Genomic DNA, 21,752 nt, shown 5'->3' on the forward strand with positions numbered 1-21,752 from the left:
CATGAAGGACAAGCAGTCTGGAAATTAATGGGTGAATAAAATACAATTAAATATAATTGTAAAAATCTAATAAAATCAAATGAAATGAAATGGTCATCCATCCAGGACAAGCAGTCTGTAATATAATAGTTGAATAAAATAAAATAAAATAAATATTTATCCAGGACCATTCACCCAGGTCGATTGGAAAATGAATGGATGGATGAATCAAATCAATGGTGGATTGACCATGACAAGAAGTTTGGAAAATGTATAAACAAAATAGATTAAGATTAATTTCTGTTCATGGCTCAACGACAAAGACATAGGAACCTTCATTATCAGTTCCCTCCTACAGACATCTATAGACACATACAGTGAGAGCGCAGCTGGCCTGGTGGTGTGACTTTCTTCTGTTTGTGTTGAGGATGTTTACCGATCCCAGGAAAGACAAACAGGTTCTTTTTTTTGAGGGAGTTGTGCTCAAACAGAGGAGCCAATAGGACTGATTCAGCAAAAGGGTCAGTCTTTTACTCATTGTTGCCATTGTTGTCTTTCGTTTCCTTTCACGTTGACTGTGTCTAAAAACACAGACATTCCCGTCAACAGCCAGGGTCACAACTGGAATGTTTTAGAATACAGTGGCTATACTAATGCAGGAAAATGAATTTCTGTTGTATTCACATTTGATGTATTGTATTGTGATGTATTGATACATTTGAAATATTGTACCATTATCAGACCTTACTATGGTTATAAATGGCAATCAGTTTATAAATAAAGAGTGTACATTGAAGGATTTAAAACATATATTATTTATTCTACAAGTTACATAACTTACCACAGCCGCGATGACAAGCTTTCACTGTCAGTCATCCATCGTGAGTGTAAACATCTGGGGACAGCTGCAAAAATGTGGCACTCGCACAGCTGATCCCTGCATAAGAAAAATATTTTATTTAGTTTGCTTTTGTTAAATCATTTTACCTTATGTGATGTTTGTGTATCACTCTGTGTATTGTTGCTGGACAAGTGTACATGCTCACACAACAACATTTAGTAACAGTGACAAACATAAAAATAATTTGCATAATTCACTGCAAAACCAGCTTTTGCTTGTCATAATGCCTGTAGGTTTGACCTTGATTCTTTTCTAATGACTGTGTAATTTCTAATGGACACTACTTAGTATAGTATTTTGACGGATGGACAACCTTATGAAACAAAGAACAGTGATTGGTTTGATCTGCAATAGTCTTTGCCTGCTCTGGACTTACAGGGGTATAAATCAAAGGGGGAACAAGCCTAAGTGCAGAGGTTTTATGAGGGGAGACTTCCCTTGCATCCTGCAGGGGGTAGAAGCTGACACTGTTTAAGTGTCAAAAAGCTTTAACAGGTAGGATCACAAACAAAGAATTATTACTTTATTGGACATCATTTAGGAAGACTTTTTTGCCCTCACTCTGAGTAGAAGAGAACAATGAACACATAAGAGTTATTCTCTTAAAATTATAGTTATTATTAAAAGTTTAATTTGATATATACTTCAGCTGAATTGTCAGTTGATAAAAAACACTCATATAATATAGCAAAGGTCTTTGCAATTAATATGTTAATTATGCATCCATAAAACAATTATTCACATGAATTGTTTAAATGAGGACACTTAACAGTTAGACAAGTGCATTATACCAAAATGAATTATGCCCATACAAGTGTTGTCTGAGTTCATATTTCAGCTATTCTCACAGCGCTAATGAATTGCTGACACTAAACAACACTATTGTCAAAACATGTGGAGAATGCACAATATTCATAGCTACAGTCATACAGAAGACAAATAATATAGCCCTGCAGATTAACCAAAGCCACATAAATAAATCTATTGAGATTTTTTGTACATGGGAGACTGGGGATAGTTGTCAGACACTTTTTTGAATTAGAGGGATATTAGGAAATTTAATTTTAAACATAATTAAAATAAAAATGTCATTATCATTTTTGTTATAACAGTTTAGAAAACAAGAACAATAAAACTAATTGGAAAACATTCAAACAAGTGTCAACAATATAGGCTAATAATGAAGAAAGTTTTTAACTGAGCTGCGTTCTCAGCATTTTTTGCAGCAGTTTGTCATAAATGTAAAGTCACATTCTTATTGCTATTGGGTATGTTTACAAGTTCTTGTGTTTCATATTTACTACGTTTATAAAATGTAGGCCTATTGTAGGCTATATATTTGTTTCTGAATTGTATATTGATTGATTGGTAGGCACACACTGCCCCAACACTGTATCTTAAATTATTTACCAAAAAAATATTTTGATAATTTTATATGGTTTCTCATCCATATTGTCCTCCTGTTGCATGATTTTCTTGGTATTTCATAATTATTTATACCGTTTATTAGCACTGTGGCAACTTACCCCACACAGTGTAAGAAGCCCAGGGGGCAATAACTTCACTGTGCTTTGTAAACATTTAATTACTTAAAAATTATCCCTTCTTCACAGTTATATTTTACAAATGCAGTATTCTTCCCGCGTTACACATCGTCGCACCCGCACGCCACGCGCTGAGTCCAAAGGTGAATCTGTTCTCTACCTGCGCAAACTTCCTGTGATAGCGTCAGATCCGACTCGTTTGCCTGAAACTCGTGCTGGTTGCCTCGCCCACGGTTTATTAATACCTGCCGTGTTGCCCAGTTATTAAAACATGGGAAAGGAAATGATGAGACGCTAATATTTTGGAGTTTAGCCGAAGCGAAGGCGGTTTATGTTTTATATTTCAACCGCGTCTTTGTTTTATTAACGTTACTTCCGGAAAACCCGCACAGGTAAGAGTAGTTTCGGTCTTTTCTTACTTAACAACACACTAATCTAACGATATTTACTTTAACTTCTTCTGTAAAGTACTGTTGTTGTCCAATCGTCAATGAATGTGAATAAAGAGAGGTTAAAAGGACAGTAAAGCGAACATTAAACCGCTTCTTTCATAACAGGTCACCTCGAACACATTAGGTGTTTTTAGCAGGTTAGGTACGTTGTGAAGATAAAGGTAATTAGGCTGAGTTAAACAAAGAAACACATGCGTTATTTGTATTGCTTCTTTGCCCAACATGTAATTCAAGGTCACTCGGTTGTCCAGGTTACCATCAGAATCACCAGTCAGCTGATTGATGAATGATTTATGGCTTCTTCTTTCTCGTGTGTCTCAACGTGTAGGTCAGAAGATATAGACCGAATTAAAAAGGTTAGAAAAGTTAAATAGTTTATATGTGATGATTTGTGTTATTAAAGTAGCCTAAAACATATTGTATGTTTTTATATCATGCTGTTTATATTATTAGAGTATGACTTCATAAAAAGGTTAAAGTCACTCCCTAGAGAAGGTGGAGTCTCCCTTTCAGAATATACAACTGCAACAGACTTCCAAAAGTAAACAAATATGATTCATACGTTTTGTGTCCCATTCTTCTGGTTGTTTGCTTGTGGCGTGTATTATTTAGATAGCTAGCTTGTTTATTCCCGTGGAAGATAAAGTATGTTGTTCAAACTTGTTGTAACATTAAATGAGTTCATTAAAAAAATGAAAATTCTGTGGTTTTTTACATCTAGTCTTGTAGCTATAGTATGGCTTTCTTCTAACGCAAAACACAAAACAAGATGTTGAAAGCATACAGAAGAGGTTAAAGTGAATGGTGACTAAAGCTGTCATTCCCTATAATTATGTCTTCTTATTCCTTTTGTGTTCCACAGTAAAAAAAGAAAGGTATGGAATGATGTGGGGGGAGTAAATGATGAAACAGTTTTCAGTTTTTTGCGAACTGTCTCTTTAAGAAAGAAAATGTTGAATAGAGGCAGTGCAAGTATTAATGGTTAGAGTAGACAATGTTTAATCAGGCTTCTTGCATGTTTGTATTGAATTGGAGGGCGCTAAAGAAAAACTCCAGGGTTTATTTTCATATTTTCCAAACTTAGTCATTCTGTCGGGGCTGTGCCATTGGTCCATGTATTCATTCTTCAACTGTGTGTCTGAGGGAATGATTCATGGCCCCTGCTAGAATTTGGTAGGTGAGATGTTTCAGACTGGGTGTTCACGTTTTCTTTGATTTGCCATTTGTTCTGTAGGCGGTGGACAGGAATAGTGCTAATTTATGACATCAGCACCCTGGTAATCCTAACATCTGGAAACACTATATGGACTTTGAAACAATCAATGTTCAGTGACTGTTTAGTATACAAACAGGTCAATGACACATTGTGGAGGTATGTGGACTTAGCTTTCTTTAGGTTTTGCAGTGGAGTTCAACCTTGAAAGGTTCACAAACTATCATTACGGGACAGGAGAGATTGACAACCTGCTTGTCTCCATCCATTGTGTAAGATACTCCCATGAGGCTGTGGGGTGAGTCCATCTATCTTAGCCAGGGTCGCAGCTTTAGTGGGGAAGGAATTTTAACAAAATGCATCACTGGGCATTGGTTTTTTTTTCTTCAGTTTTTATCAAGGCTGCTCTTAGTTTGTGTAGTTTAGTAAGTAGGGCTGTCACTTTTGTGAAAAAATCATTTTCAATTTTTAAGACGTAAGTGTTCATTGAATCGATTGTAAAATCGATTTTCCATGTCTAAAAAAAAAGACGTTTCCTTTTTCAACGTCAAATAACGGACGAACATAAAGAGAGTGCAGGAAACACACAAGTCAGCAATATTTCTTATTTATTGGCATACAGTTTCGTGCAGAATAACAGCAACAGGAGTGCAACATTCTCGAAAAAAATATATGCAGAGGGGATGGCTGCCATAACTAAAGAAAAACATCACTGCAGGCTTCAACCCAGCTGCATTTATGATTTAGGCAATTCAAAAATCTCCAAGATTATTTTAAATAATGATTCAATCCATTTCAAACAACTGTTCAAAAAGAAAACGTGCTCCCTGGGACACTCAGGTACAGCTGCGCAAGGTGGGGGTATTACTGCCAATTTTTCACCACAAAAGCCGGTCACTGTCAGCTTGGTATGGTGCTTTTCATAACTCAGAATCTCCTGTAACTAGATATGCGAATGAGGCGAATTCCATGTCTTTTTTTTAGACATGGAAAATCGATTTTACAATCGATTCAATAAACACTTATGTCTTAAAAATTGAAAAAGATTTTTTCACAAAAGTGACAGCCCTACTTACTAAACTACACAAACCAAGCGCAGCCTTGGTAAACATAAAAAAAAAAAAAACTAAATGCTCAGTGATGAACACTAGCGAATGCACAAAATCTGAATGACTATTTAAAATTATTTAAATATGTTGTAGAAAGTAGCAGCTGCTTTATTTATTGGGTTTTCCGGATAAGGGCTGCATTTTCTGCAGTTTAGCGCCATCTGCTGTCAGAGAGTGAATGTGTGTTCATTCAGCGAGTCTCTCACATGTTCCCCCATGTGCTTCTCGTGTGTGCTTTAGATCAGAGCGGCACATGCGCCTTTCAAGCAGCATACAGTTGTGTTGTGCATTTTGACCAGTTGGTGGTAAAATTATTCTTAAAATTAGGGGTGTATATATTACATTATTGCCAATGTTTCAACTTACAGCAACAGTGTTAAAGTAGCAATTCGCTGATGGACACCGGCATAAAAAATGTATACATTTTATATTTTAAAACATTTTATAGACATTAGTTTTAATATATTAGCATATTAAAAATAGGAAGATAATGAGGAAATTGTCGCTCCCTCTGCCAAGTGGATTATTCATTACATATTCATTACCGTGATATATCGCATTACGAAAAACCCCTCACATGTCTATTCAGTTCATATCACAACAGTTGCGCCCTAGAATTGAAGTGATACATTTTACACTGGCAAGCATCAGTCAGTATTTTTCTACAGTGTGTACTGTTTAGTATTAAACATGCATGGGCTGCAATTAAAATTCTGCTAGGTTATTTTCATGTTATGTCTGACATGAAAATTCTATAATGTTTTGTTTCTAAAGCAGTGTTGAAACTTAACATCAGGTATTTTAAATATTGTAAGTGAATTTATCAGAATGTGACAATGTGCGGTATGAAAATGGTATATTTTGATATTAGCTAAAGATTGTTTAACATTGTTACTAAATCTTTGAAAACCCTTGATATATATTATCTGTTAGATTATTTTCCCGCTTTACAGCGATAAATAAATTCCACTTGATTTACCCCTAGTGGTTATAATTTTTTGTGTTAATTATTGCACTCGCTGGGTTATGTCCATTCAGTTATCTGTAGAATATGAAGGAAGTCAGTGAGTGAGAGAAATATGTCCTGCTTGACCTCGGACTACACACACGCATAACTCACTGTGTAATATCCAGAGGTTGAGCTTGGTTCTTAGAATGCTCTGCCTGCACTAGTACCACATCAGCAGTCTACACTCCCCCTCGTCCTTCGTCACAAACACACACACACACAGACACTCACTCTTTCAGCCCCTCCCCCTGGGTCGACACAGCCGGACTCTGAACGCTTCTCTCCGGTCTATTGAGGTCTACTTTAACTGCATGTCCTTGCATACACACACTCACACGCACAAACACACTCTGTACCTAGTAGAGTGGAGATGATGGGCTCTGGTTTCAGTCAGGCTGCAGGCGGCCAGCGCAGCTGTTGGGCTTGAGTTTCTTGTTTTCATGCAGTGGCTGCTGGGAGTCTGACTGCACTGCCAGCATCTGAGGTGGGTTGGAATAATGATTGAGATTTATTACCTCACATTCATGGCAGACGGTGTGTTTGTTTTGCTTATCCATTATAGTGCCAGTTTGTAATTGTGTCATTGCATTGTTATTTTTTTTTTATTTTTTATTTTTTATTAAATCAATAGTAGTTTTGATCTAGTGTTAGCATTATTTATTTATGGTATTCTAAACAAGATTTTTAAAATATATATAGTGTTATTATGAGGGTCACTGACATGAGTACCCACAATAAATAAAAATAAGAATCAAATTTTTAAAACATGCACTAAATTCAAGATTGTATTGACATTTTAAATATTATGTTTGACCAACTGAAAAGTAATTGCTAACACTTTGAATACATGTTACTACAGATTTGCATCTTTTTTCCCCAAGTAAAATATATTATTCAAAGTCATTTTTTTTTGTTATTATTACTTCATAATATTATTATTAAATTATTTATTCATAAAATATTTTTGAGTTTTCGAATAGTCACACCACATAACATCTTGAATGTATTGTATTTAAGGTTACGTTACACAAGGTTTCATTGTAGAGGGATTTAGCAGAGATTATGTGGCTCACAGAGGGAAATGGCCCATTACTGATTGGGCATGAAGTTATAACAACAAGCTTGTAATTTCTACACTATTCTTTTAAATTCTTGCTCTTTGTTCGCCTTAGTAGGTGAGTTTTGACTGCTGCCCTCCTGTCATTTCACAGAGCTTAAACCGTTTAATGAATTGAAAAGTGATAGTTAGCCAAGTTCTGTATCCTCATGGAAAGGATACAGCTGCAGCCCTCTTCCCATATTGTTGTGGTTAAGTGGATCCATGTCATTTCCTGTCCAGCCGGCATGAGCCAAAAAAAGAATGCTTGACGTGAGTTTCAGTTTTTCTTTGTTCTCTTTTCCAACAGAAAGTTGGGTGTAGATGAAGCGTCTAGCAGCTTGTTCTCTTTCTGGATTGGAAATATTTGAATGCTTCTCATCTGATGAAGCTGATGTAGAGTTTGCAAGCTGAGAAAGCGGCAAAAGCTCTCCAGCCCTGCAGACGTCCATCTTAACTTCTTCAGGTCATGGCTGAGCCCAAAGCGTCTCCACCAGCGGGCGGTGTAACATGGGCGCGGGTGTGTAAGGAATGTGGACAGTGTCATGATGGTCGGGACAGTCACCTTTTTGAATATCAGGATGAGGTGGATGACGAGCTGGTGTGCCACATTTGCCTCCAGCCTCTGTTGCAGCCCATGGACACGCCGTGTGGCCACACGTACTGCTTCCACTGCCTCAGCAACTTCCTGCACGACCAGGACTTCTGTCCCGTCGACCGCCAGAGGCTTCAGCTACAACAATGCCGTGCCTCCAGCCTGCTGGTGCGCAACCTGCTGGACAAACTGACCGTGCTGTGCCCGTTCCGCAGCGAGTGCCAGCAGAGCATGCAACGCTGCGAGCTGCAGCCCCATCTTCACAACAGGTTAGTGCGTGCCACCAAGGAAATGTTTACCTATCACTAGGGCAACACAGCATAAAGTCGAAGAGATGTAGACATTGATAATGCAGATATCATTCTGTAGAAATTAAATTAAATAAGTTATGAGAAGTCAGTGGATAAATATGCACATGTAGCCATTAAGAAATCTGCTGAAAAATTTGGGGAATTCCACTTATCCAGGTTTCATGTGAACAGAGAGATTTGAGAGAGCTGAGCAGGATTAAAGAATAGACATGAGTGGACCATATGACCAACCACTGAAAGAACAGGGGGACTCTCTTTTACATAATGGAGTTACTTAGGAATCACATGAGTGATTACTATAAAATGTGTGCAGATAGTTCAGCATCGTCACTTCTTCCAAGAACACATGGGAGTTGACGTGTTTAATTTTTGCCTGTTTAATTAGAGGCTTTAAAGGGGTCATATGATGTTACTTAAAAGAACATTATTTTGTGTATTTGGTGTAATGAAATGTGTTTATGCGGTTTAAGGTAAAAAAAAAAAAAAAAAAAATTTCCACATACTGTATATTATTGTTTCTCCTGTATGCTCCGCCTTCTGAAAAGCGTCAACTTTTACAAAGCCTATCGTTCTGAAAAGCAAGGTGTGCTCTGATTGGCCAGCTATCCAGTGCGTTGTGATTGGCTGAATGCCTCAAGAGTGTGATGGAAATGTTATGCCCCTCACCATACCGTGATGACTTGTGTCAGCATGACAAGACAAAAACAAAACTCATTACATACGAGGCATTTGTTGCATCCAGCGGGGACATAAATACTGATTATAATGTCTTATTATGCATTGCGTTGCGTTGTGTATCGCATCTGCCCGCGTTGTGTTCCCCCCGAGAATGGATAGACGGTGAGGAGTCGCTGGTGGAGGGACACTGGAAGACTAGAGAGAATGAAGGTCAGGCTGCTATGATTAATTTTAGTGGTTCTCTCTCATGGTTTGGCAGAGGATGTGATTACTAATGGCAAATTGGCCGTGTTGAATATCTGCGTATGGTTCTCTCTCGAGGTGGCTGGATGTTGATAGTGGTTGTGGTTGATAGCGGTTATTGATAGTGAATTGGCCACATTGATTATCTGCATGTGCTTCTCCCAAAATTAGTTAATTAAACGTCACGTTGTAGGCTACTCTCACAGGAAGCAGTCCTCATCCTCCATAAAATGCATTGCACACATATTTGGGTTAAACTGTTCTGGAACATTTCTAGTTGTGTCCTCTTTTGTAATTTTGTAAACAACTTATTTTCGCTTTCACAATGAAAGTGAAAAGTGAAAAGTGAAAAGTGAAAGTGACGTGACATTCAGCCAAGTATGGTGACCCATACTCAGAATTTGTGCTCTGCATTTAACCCATCCGAAGTGCACACACACAGAGCAGTGAACACACACACACACTGTGAACACACACCCGGAGCAGTGGGCAGCCATTTATGCTGCTGCGACCGGGGAGCAGTTGGGGGTTCGATGCCTTGCTCAAGGGCACCTAAGTCATGGTATTGAAGGTGGAGAGAGAACTGTACATGCACTCACCCCACACACAATTCCTGCCAGCCCGGAACTCGAACTCACAACCTTTCGATTGGGAGTCTGACTCTCTAACCATTAGGCCACGACTTCCCCGTTCCCCGTGAAACAGCATCTCCACAACATGGTGCCGGTGGCAACAGCGAGAATAAAAGTTACGCCTCCTTTCTTTGCGTGAACATATGGGCGGTGTTATGCAGATCTTCCCACATCTTGACGTAAATGTGGGGGCGTGTTAGAACTAGAGTTGTTCCGATTCCGATACTAGTATCGGAAATATCTCCGATACCACAACAAATTCTGGCATCGGCATCGGCGAGTACATGAACCCATATACCGATCCGATACCATTTTCTTAAAAAAGACCTAGTTATGACCGCAAGCTTTGCCTAACCGCTGCACGGTTCTTCTTCGCTGCTCAAAATGCATTGAAAACACAGGAAGTTGTGCTGTGTTGCCACAAGCAACCCCTGTTTAGAGCAGCGAAGAAGAAATGAAAACGCGTTAGCAGCCCTTATCTATATATGACTGGATCACTCATCACATTCTAAACTGCCAAAAGACAGTGAAGCCGCTACTATATTATAGATCAGTGGTTAGCAGTATGTCTCTGTAGTACCGGTAGTTACAGACTCTCGAGTATATTCAGTACCGGCAACTGCGTTCAGTCGCTTCCGTGTAAGTCAAAACGCAGGGCTCCAGACAGTAGCCGAATATATACTAGTGTCTGTGAATATTAAACTGCAAAATACTATTTAAATATTACTCCCGCAAAATCTACATCTCTGTGGGTGACTGGCACAGATGCGCGAGAGCTCGCTGTTTTGTAGTCTCTGCTGTGTGTCATGAGGACACGAACGCATAAACCGTCACTTCATGAGAATTTACCGTTTCATTTGAGAATACTGTCATATCATAAACACAGACACTCAAAGATCTTCATGGCAGCCCATTAAAATAAATGTTTGGTTTACATGAGTAAATTGACAATATATAAAGCTACTGTTGTAGCCTACAGTAATAATAATACATCTCTATAATAATAATAATTATGCCTAGATGGTTGCTTGTTTTTTACTTGTTTTTTAATTGTTAGAGATTATCTGATTAATATATCTTTTTTTATATTCCTAGACTTATTTGTTGCAGTTTTTTTATACAGTTATATTGTAAAACTTAAATACCTTTTTTAGTTTGCGGTGTTAGATTTTTGGCTGCATTTGAAGTTCTTTTTTGCATAAGAAAATAAATAATACTGTCAAATTCATGTTAGATAATAAAAATACTGTAATAAATACAGTAGTTCACCATGTATTTGTTCATGTTTTATTGAGGGATCTGTCTGAAGCACACCATAAAAAAATTCTAGCAATTTACACAGGGCTAGTAGTATATACAGCTGTATATACAGATATACACCCAGGTATCGGATCAGTACTCGGTATCGGCCGATACCCTGAGCCCAGGTATCGGAATCGGTATCGGGAAGAGAAAAAGGGTATCGGAACATCTCTAGTTAGAACAAGCCAATTTAGGAGAGCGTGGCACTCTTAACTTTGATAAAGAAGAACTTTTTGAATTTGAGACTTTCGTCTTTGCAACTACAGATCTTCTTTATACACCAATAGCTTGTAACACTCCAAAGGGAAAGGAAAACTTGAAATCGCATCAGATGACCCCTTTAAGCGGTATTAAGTGTTTAACCCTGCTCACAATTGTTTAGTTGTACAAACGTATAGTTTTTACAGTTCAGTATAAAATATAGAAAATCTAAAATATATATCACTAAATGGTTAATTCACTGAATCCAAACCCATAGTATATGATATAGGTGATATGGAATGCAAAAAAGGAAAATCCCCTAGGGAATAAAACCCATGACTTTGGTGTTTTTGCTCTACTGTATAAACTATTGGAACACTGCATAGAATGACCCTGTGCCTCAGTGTTCATCTCCCTTACATGGGTTATCTTTCTGCGGTTTTATCATATTCTTATCTTCTGTGATGTAAAGCATGGTCTAAAGGTTTTTTGGCTGATAGTTCATGTGGTCAGGGAGAGCCCAATGTAAACAGAGAGAGCAGCTGTGGGATGAGGGGGAGGTGTTGACATGGTGAAACCCGGACTAGACCTGATTGTGCTGTTTGGAAGGTTTTTTTTTGTTGTTATTTTTTTTGGTTTGTTTTTTACCTGTACCATCTCCATCCCTGCAATGCAGCAGAAAAGCCTCTTTGCATCTTCATCTGCATAGCTCCACTTGTTTCCGTACTGAGAATTCACACTCCCTGAGTATGTTCAAACTTTAATAAATGCGATGTAATTTTGCACCGAACCGATTAAGCACTGACTTGTTTTTCGCTGCTGTTTTCTGCTGACTCCTGAATATGGAAGATCCAGAGCAGTAGTCAGCACTGGTGCATGTTTAGGATATTTTTAGTTACTGTTGCTGCCATCTGGTAATGAATGTCTTGTAGGTTAATTAACAGCGGACCACTGAGTAATGATGCAGTAGTTCTCTCTGACTCTGTGTACTTTAATTCTCTCTTTCTCAGATGTCTTGCATTCAGACGACTCAGGGAAGAGGCAGAGAGAAAAAAGAGACCCTCCTGGAACCAGTTAAAGGGAAGCAAATCGGATGGAGATTTAGCTGACGACAAGTCTACCCCGATCACACGCACAGGTCAACTCAGTGGACCCTCAGAACCTGGATTGGTCAATCCGGCCTTTGAAGAGGGTGAAGATGGTATTGCAGGACTTTCTGTTTTTCTTGTACCCTTTCTAACAAATATTATTACAAAGCCCTATGAGCGTTAGCAGATCCATATCAAAGTATTTATGATATTCCAAATTTAATTAAAATCAGGAGTATGTTCAAAATTAAAGTTAAAGTTAAAATAATTATTGGTTTATTGGTAATGGCTTAGAAATTAAATGTTGCAGTCTCTTTACATATATAATATTTGTATAATATCTATTTGTGTACTGTACACCACCTGATAAGGATTAGATTTAGAAAAAAATAAAGCACATTCTTGGTGTTTTTTTTTGGGGGGGGGGGGGTGATTTACAGTTGTAACGTTTTTGATTTGTGGTAGCTCAGGAGTAAAGGTAAGAATAGTTTAGCACTGACGGTGAAAAGCTGTGGAAATTGATTTGCAGCTGTGTTTACTTTTGGTTAACCTAAACAGAGGGAATCTTTCATGATGCCCTTAATTTTGGCAGTAGATACCCGAGGCGTGTCAGGATGTTATTAATATTGTATCAAAATAAATTATGGCATTAAAAGCAACAATTGTCACTGTCTGAGAACATGTACACTCATGGAGATTCACATCAACTTTTTTCCTGATTAGAGCTCTAAAACACCTGGGGGTTGTCTGGACCTGTCATCTGGATTAATGGAAATGCTGTTAGTCATAAAGTCACCTAGCAACTCTCTCAATATCTCATGGGAATATTACATCATACATGTGTGTTTCCCCTTGATAAATGACTCATTCCAAAGCAGCCACGAGCAAACTGCTTATGTTACTGCCATATGTTGAACTACTTAGATTTTAAGCATTTGTAAATCAGGTTCCTGATGGTCTTTTGGGTTTCCAGACACCTCTCTGAGGTCCAGTCTTGTGGCAGAGGCGACTGTGGTGGAGCTGCTTAAAGAGGATCCAGATGAGGATCTGGGATTGCGTATAGTAGGAGGGAAGGACACACCCTTGGGCAACATCGTCATTCAGGAGATTGTGCGTGATTCACTGGCTGCACGGGATGGCAAGCTGGCTCCTGGGGATCATATTCTAGAGGTGAGGCATATCTCAACTAGTCATGCTATTGTGTTTCTTTTAGGTTGTCAATCACTATGGATTTGAATCTATTAGATGTTTTCCACTGGTTTTATCTCTCTGAATCTGTTTTTCTATCTAGTTCACATGTTGTCAGTGTACACACCCCAGTGTCATTGTGTTTCACATTGCAGTCACATCCCTGGATAAAGGTCACAAGATCCTGCTTTCCCAAATGTCAGGAAATTTCCATTATTGACCATTTAAAAATGTAGCTGTTTTCAGTTGAGTAGACAAATGCTGTCATAGGACATGTATCGAAATAGGTTTAGTTCAATACATGTCCTAAAGAACTGACCCACTTTGCACAAGTTTTCACTAATTGGTTATGTTTAGCTGATTCATAGTTTTGTTTGTGTAGTTCCAGAATGGAAGATGGAGAAGGGAATCATTCTCATGTTAAATTAGAAAATTCAAATTCATTTAAGACTGATTTCAGAAAAAGGGACATTCAGTAGTTCTTTAGCTAACGTTAGCATTGCTGTTCTTTGTGTACTTTAAGTACCAATACCACAGTGGTGTTAGATTTTGCACTGCCATCTGTCGATGTGGATCAGGATTTTATTAAAACGAATCTAGTTAGTTTTAGAGCCTGGTCTACTACACGGCAATTAATTCTTTTATCTGTCCCAGCGAAAGAGAAGCAACTCTGTCTCAGTCATCAAATCTTTCCACCTTGTTTAAGCTGTACTGATGTTTATGCTCGTTTTTTGCCTTTGTAAGTCTTTTGGTCTTTGGCTTAAGACCTTGTTTGCATTTTTGGTCATAATGAGAGGATCAGAATCTTTATTTAATCTCATAAAGCACGATAAGAAGTGTTCCACCATCTAATTTTTCTCTTCATGTCAAACAACAATACTAGTGTTATCTGCAGATGCGGCAGCTAGCGAGTATGAGCACCACCTTTTACTGAAACACAGTGGATCATGTCATTTCAAAACAGCAAAATACATAATTAAATCACTTTGTCCAGTCTTCATCCTGTGCAAGTAACACTATTCACATGACTCTTCACAAAAGCACATTGTTTGTTTTATTTGTAAAAGATTTTAACTTCGTACTAAACCACAGAATTCACCTTTAAAAAGCTCAGTTACACAGTAGTGCTTCTCAGTTACAATTCAGTTCAGTTGAGCAAATTTACATTCTGGTTCCCACAATTCTACGCTCTCCTAGGATTTCTGCTCCTGGCCGTCCTGGAATGCAGTGCCTTAGTAAAGCGAACCAGCACGACTGTCTTCACATTCAAATTCAACCTTGAGTTTTAATGAATGCCTCCAGCTTGTCTTCTCTGAGATCATATATATGGAAATCTGAATGAATTCAACTGTCAAGCCTAGAATGACCTATATCCCAAGTGGAGCTTCTCTGAGCTAAGGCCTATAAAGACATCTGTGGATGGCTAAGATATCTTATTTCTTGAAATGGGATCTCTCTTTCCCCCTTCTGGTTCAACACAGCATTGATTATCACAAAGGGTTGTTCCAAGCCTCAGGCAGGAAGCTTTTCTCTCTTTTTTTGGGTCCAGAAGCATAAATAACAGCATTATTTTAGGATCTTTTAACATGGTGTTCTTTAAAGAAAACAAAGCATACTGGTTGGATCTTAAATAAAGGTTAAACATTAACCTGAGTTGCCACATGAACAGATATCAAAGCAATGCTTTCACTTTATGAAGGACTGAGTCTAAGTACAAATATTGACTTAAAGTCTTTAAAATCATTTGAATAATAGACATAGTAGTGTTGTTTTAGCTTTTAAACATGATTCATAATGAACCAAAATGACTCTCCAAATGATCTTCAAAGGTGTTAGGTGTAAATTTGGTGTAATTTGACAATAACCTTTATCTGTTTTATAAATGCATCTTATTTAACTTGTTGTAAATGATTCATCCATACTTATTTAAAAAAAAAAATGTAATGTTTAATGTTCTCTTTGGTGGCGTTTACCAGATTTCTCCAATCATTTAATCCATATAAACCCTTTAGAGCTGCCTCCACCCAAACAATAAATGGTGGACAGAACCAAGTCCCTGTCTTTTTTTCTTTTTTTGATAATCTGTTTCACTTAGCTAAATGGTACAATATGGAAGAAAAGATCTGTAGTTAATTGCATTACACTGTAACCTTAAACTAACGGTATTATCTTTGCAGGTGAATGATGTCAGTTTGGCATCCATCCCCCACAGTCGTGCTGTTGCTGTGCTTCGGCAGTCATGTTCCCGCGTCAGGCTAACTGTCATGCAGGAGAAGGGCTTCAAGCCCCGGCCTGAGCATCTTGCTCAATCCTCAGCTCCTCCCCCGTCACAATCACCCAATCCTAACCAGAACCACGGCACCATCATCCAGGTCACCCTGGTAAAGCGTGAGCGCTCTGAGCCACTGGGCATCAAACTCATCCGTAAGTCTGAGGAGCCAGGAGTCTTCATCCTGGACCTGCTGCCTGGGGGTCTGGCTGCCAAAGATGGCAAACTGAGGAACAATGATAAAGTGCTGGGCATCAACGGACAGGACCTGAGACATGGCACCCCAGAGAGCGCAGCTCAGATCATACAGGTCCGGAACAGACAGACAGAATCACTTCAGAGAGAAAAAGTGGATGTCTCAAACTACTATTAATACAATCTCTTACTTTTAAACACTAGATTGAGTTTTCAGGTTTTATAGTAAATGTAAGTGATTGTTATGCTCTGTTATGTGTATGGCAGGCATGTGAAATGCGTGTGAACTTCGTTGTGATGAGACTTCCTGATCTCTCGGAGGAGGGTGGTGAGGGCCAGAGCAGAGGAGCCAGGAGGGTCCAAGAACCGCAATACTTCAAGCGACGATCTGAATACATGAAGGTAAAAAGTGTGCTTCCCAAGCCCTAATCATAATGTTCACAGTTTTAAAGGCACAAATAGTCATAGCTGTGGCCTACCATTATGCTTACTTGGGTGATGCAAGTTTTTGCTCACTCCCAATCCCAATTAATATATATATAATATAAATAAATAAAAAAAATATTGTTGTTGTTTTAAATATTTAAAAAGGCAGTAAAAGCAACAACTGTTTCTGATTGTAATATATTTTAAAATGTGATTTATTCTTGTGATGGCAAAGCTGAATTTTCAGCAGCCATTACTCCCGTTTTCAGTGTCACATGATTCTTCAGAAATCATTCTAATATGCTGATTTGCTGCTTAAGAAACTTTTATTATTATTATCAGTGCTGAAAATAGCTGTGCTTCTTAATGTTTTTGTGGAAATGGTGATTCTTCATCCAAAAGGATGTTTCCCAAAGAACAGCATTTTCAGCAATAGACTTTTTGTTTTGACTTTTTATTGTCACTTTTGTTCAATTTAATAACATCTCAGCAATTATCAAGAGAAATGGAAGGTACTTTTCAATTGTTGTTGCAAATACTTATGTAAATGTAATATTTAAGTTTTTCTTTTTTATAAATTTACAGACATTTCTAAAATATATTTTTCACTTTGTTATTATGTGGAAAAACAAGAAAAAAAATGAATTTAAACTATTTTAGTATCAGGCTGCAACATAACAAAATGTAAAATAATGAGTTTGGTCTGAATACTTTCTGAATGCACTGTATACATTACCTGGCCATGTAAATGGATCAAAAAGTAAAGGAACAGTGTTTTGTAATTATAGTTCAACTTGTGGGCAAAAGCTTGGTTCCATGTTTCATGTAATTGTGCTGCCTGCACATGTGTGCACGAGAAGTTACTTTTCACCCAGAGACCAGTCACACCCTGCTTTTGTGACACTTCCTCACCAGCTGAAGGCAGAGGCAGCAAACACAGGCCTGATAGTGGGAGATGAAAGCAGAGACCCCCCTCTCTCTCTGGGACTCGTCCCTGATCAAAAGGCCGGGGTGCTGCTCTCTGAGCTGCTGCAGCCACTGTGTTTGTTTATAGCTGGGGATCAAAGCTGGTGACAGTTAGCTTTCACCTGCGGAGATGAAGCTTGAGCTCACGCTGGGAGGAAGGGCCACCCCTCCCCCTCTGGAGGTCTGGAGAAGATGCTGAAAGGAGAGCGTTTTGACACAATCTATGAGTTATGATGGCAGTGCGTCAGGGCCACTCACATTAACGCACCTCTCTGCTTTGCGGTCACCATGATTTTGCCAAGTAAAACATGTTCCTGGATCAACATCTTTTGCTGATCCTGTATAAACATTACTGTCCAAAAAAAAAAAAAAAAACTAAACTTGCCTATTAAAGGTATAGAAGCACCTGTTCCTGATTGTAAGCCTTATACTGACCATTCCTTAAAAGTTGTCTTTCAGTTTTGATTTGTTGATTGGAATGATGTTCCTGGATCAACAAGGAAGTTGTTCCAGGAACATGTTGTACTTGTTCAAATCATGCTCACCCTGCTTTGCAGCAGGATCTGGGATGTTTGCTTTTACAAATGTTTCACCGCAGGAGTCAGGCACATCTTAAACTTTCACTTTTCACCCATCCCCCAAATACAGATTTTTCCAAAACACAATTACTAAATATTACAATGGGTCTGCGGTAAGTTTTTGCATAGCTGAGGTACAGTCCTTTTGAGGATACATAACGCAACTTTAACCATCATTTACATTTAAACATTATCATTATTTTTGATCAAATTAATAAAAATTTGGTGAGCACGGCACACATTTCAAAAAGTTATTGTTCATAGTAGATAAAACCAAGTTACAATCCCATTGCAATATCTAGATCTGATAGTCCAGTTTCTGGCATAGTGGTACAGTGTTTACACGACTATTTGAAAGGTGCATGAAACTTAATTCAATTACTTACATTTTTTTTAATAAACTTGTGTTGTGCAAGTCATTTAATGTACATTATCTGGATCCAGGAGCCTCCTGTTGGGTTCTCCAGTCAAGAGAAGACAGTGAGTCTAAAGAAGGAGCCTCGACACTCTCTAGGCATCACCATCGCGGGGGGGAGAGACTGCCGCAGCCGTTTGCCCGTCTACATCACTAGTGTGCAGCCGGTGGGCTGCCTACACAGAGACGGCACCATCAAAACAGGTCATTCTCCTCTTGTCTCCATATAAAATGCTCTAAGCATTGTGTGCAATGCTTGTTAACTGTAGACGTAATGGCTGCTGCAGGTGATGTATTGCTGAGTATAAACGATATGGACCTGACCCATCTTACATACAATGAAGCGGTGACCATCCTAAAGACTCAGGCCGCTCAGAACACAGTAACACTGCGAGTTATCCAAACCTTTGCTGAGGAGGAGGAACAGGACGGAGAATCCAGCACCAGAGAAGACATGGACACACTGGAGGGACCCAAAGAGGACGACATTAACTGGGCTCCTCTCTGGACCCGCTGGTTGGGTCTGCCCAGGTACCTCTTTTTTTTGGATATGGATTATTGAGAGCAAAACTCAAATTGTATGTCCTCTTTTGTAACTTTTGGGCAAATATATGGCTGTATGGTCTTAGACTTGATCAAAATTCATAATTTGACCACATCTATTTAATCCCAAGTTACATCCACTGGTGTCGTGATATTATGTTGATGAAGACCAACTGTGAGAGCTGGGGCTTCAGTATCGTGGGAGGATATGAGGAGAGTCGTGGCCAGCAGCCCTTCTTCATTAAAACCATAGTGCCTGGAACACCAGCTCACTTTGATGGACGCCTCAAGTGAGTCTTCAGTCCTCTTTAACAACATTACCATTCAAAAGTTTGGGGTCAGTAAGGTTTTGTTGTTTGTCATAGAAATTAATTAATCTTTTTAGCAAGGATGCAGTAGGTTCTTTTGAAATTTTCTCTTTATCCAAGAATACAGAAAAAGTCACAGTTTCCACAAAAATATGAAGCAACACAAAAATTTTTAAATATAAGAAATGTTTCTTGAGGAAGAATTGTTGACACTGAAGACTGGAGTAATGATGCTGAAAATTCTGCTTTACCGTCACAGGAATAAATTCTCTTTTAAAACATGACCACAAAACATTGGAATGGTAATGTAGAAGACATAAAGTGATAGTTCTCCCAAAAATGAAAATTCCTCATCTTGTTTCACAGTTTAAGATATTTTCTATGAAATCAGAGAGCTTTATGATTTTGCATACACAGAAATGCAACCACCACGTTCAAGGCCCAGAAAGGTAGCAAGGACATTGTTAAAATAGTCCATGTGACAGCAGTGGTTCAACCATAATTTTCATGAATGTCAGAATTTTCATTTTTGAGTCAACTATCCCTTTAATTGTTGTGCTCCAGTTGTCATCATTGACAAGCTATTATGAACATTTTCTCGAGTGCAGTGAATTTGCCTCTATAAAAGGAGCTGCTTTGTTAATTGACTCCCTCCTGTTCTCCTGCAGGTGTGGTGATGAGATCGTGGCTGTGAATGGAGTCACTACAGTTGGCATGAATAACTCCTCCTTGATCCCAATGCTGAAACTGCAGAAGAACAAAGTCACATTGACCGTAGTCTCCTGGCCTGGCAGCCTGGTTTAAAGACTAGCCTGAACTCTATCACTGTTACTGGATCCACCACTGGATTTCAAGTTGATGCACAAGTCTGTTATTGGAGAAGAGATGTCTATTCTCTTAAGAACAGGGTGGAAAAGCTGAGGAAGTCTGCTAACAATCATTGACCCAAGATTTAAAAGCAAGCCAAAAGGTTGATATTATTTAATCCACTACAGGCATTTAGTGTTTCACAAGTGTGCATTGCTCTTTGAATAGCTGTAATGGTGAAAAGGTGTGAACTGCTCTTGAGGGCACTGGACAAGCTTGAATTCCTGCAAATAGGTTTATTTATCATTTATCGTGCCACTTGCCTGGGTGTATATTTTAGAATGGAGCTTCTTGTTTCCATATATAACCAGTAATAATCTTTTAGAAGGTTTATGATTGACATCAAGTGGTCAGTAGGGAGGTAATAAATATAAGTAATTATTTTGACACTACCTAGAGTTGGACCACATCACATTCTTATGCTGATGGCCTCTCTAATGACACTTTTTACACTGTTTTATGTTCTGAGAATAGTTACAATAGTGTAAAACTATGTAGTTGCTGTTGAGGTGATAGTATGAGCTGTTTTTTAAACCACAGCTTGGCTTGTTTGACACATTTTTCAGAATGTGTCTCTTGGGTGCCTTGGATATGAATATGTACAAACACTGATCCACACCTGCCTTAATTGCTTGTATACCAAAAATGCCAATTTTTATCTTTGGCCTTTCATCACCTGTAGAATGTTTATTTGCCTATATTATCTGTATGTTCAACCCTTTTACTTTTTAATGCATTTTAGCCAGTTTTAATGATGTTCGGTTTTTGGACAAGCACAGCAAATGTGAAAAGTGTTGTTATGATGACAGAATAAACTTTTTTGTTTTATTTTATTACATCCTTGTTCTAAGCAGTAAACCCGTTTTGTTAACTTTTCTGATCTGTAGAAAAATATAGTTGTAATTGATTATATTAGGTATTATCAAAAATTGTAATAACTCTTACAGATGTCCAAAAAATGATTTATTGATTATAAATATGGATGTAATCTGCTGATAATTATCTACACTGTTAGAGATCTCAGTCTCATCTGCCAGAACAACAGTGGCTTCAAAATTTTAACCTTGTTTGGATTAGTGGTGCTTTTCTCTGTTACTCAAGAGTCAATGCTAAAGCCACATATTTCCCTCCCCTTCCAAATCGTTCATTATAGTCCCTGTGGGATTCCCAGGTAATATCTGCGGCTTTGCACTGTTGAGGATCACACCATCTGAGCAGTTTGAAGGGCGAACGGGCCACGTGCCGTCACACAGGGGACCTGTGCAGGATGTAAATCAGCCCTGCACAGTTTGAATTTCAGCCTTGAACTATGAACCAAGGATTAAAAGGTTTTAAATCCTGCTGACAGGCTAAACTAATGCAATAGGTTGCCAACTGTTAAAGAAAAACATGAATGATGTGAAGCATTCTTTGTTGTATTGGAATTTGAAGTTAGGTAATAACCAAACACCTGCTGAGAATGTAAAATCCAACTGTGGCACAAAAGGATATCTTGTTGATTTAACATTGACAAATTCAGATTACACATTTCAGAACAGAGTAAAAAAAATATATGTTACTAAAAGCTAATGTATTTATGCCAAATGCAGATGACATGTACCAGGACAATCCCAGACATCATTATCTTCATTGTGTTTTAGCCTG

General features: G+C 38.4%; 1 protein-coding gene and 1 long non-coding RNA gene across 2 annotated transcripts; one reads left to right on the forward strand and one right to left on the reverse strand.

Annotated features, from left to right (window-relative positions):
- Positions 1-318: 318 nt before the first annotated feature.
- LOC127971651 (uncharacterized) lies at positions 319-7,616 on the reverse strand. The gene is made up of 3 exons (XR_008156887.1): positions 6,564-7,616; positions 821-916; positions 319-560 (listed from the first exon to the last, which is right to left on the reverse strand). It is a non-coding gene; the product is annotated as an uncharacterized LOC127971651 (long non-coding RNA).
- Positions 6,344-20,944, forward strand: LOC127971650 (ligand of Numb protein X 2). Its single transcript, XM_052574825.1, has 10 exons — positions 6,344-6,691; positions 7,614-8,167; positions 12,276-12,466; positions 13,327-13,523; positions 15,719-16,120; positions 16,273-16,407; positions 18,420-18,594; positions 18,678-18,921; positions 19,065-19,223; positions 19,910-20,944. Exons 2-10 carry the CDS (start codon positions 7,773-7,775, stop codon positions 20,043-20,045), a joined length of 2,034 nt encoding a protein of 677 aa, XP_052430785.1. The 5' UTR covers positions 6,344-6,691; positions 7,614-7,772; the 3' UTR covers positions 20,046-20,944.
- The last annotated feature ends 808 nt before the right edge of the window (positions 20,945-21,752 follow it).

The sequence above is a fragment of the Carassius gibelio genome, chromosome B14, assembly GCF_023724105.1.
Source record: "Carassius gibelio isolate Cgi1373 ecotype wild population from Czech Republic chromosome B14, carGib1.2-hapl.c, whole genome shotgun sequence".
Classification (NCBI taxonomy): domain Eukaryota; kingdom Metazoa; phylum Chordata; class Actinopteri; order Cypriniformes; family Cyprinidae; genus Carassius; species Carassius gibelio.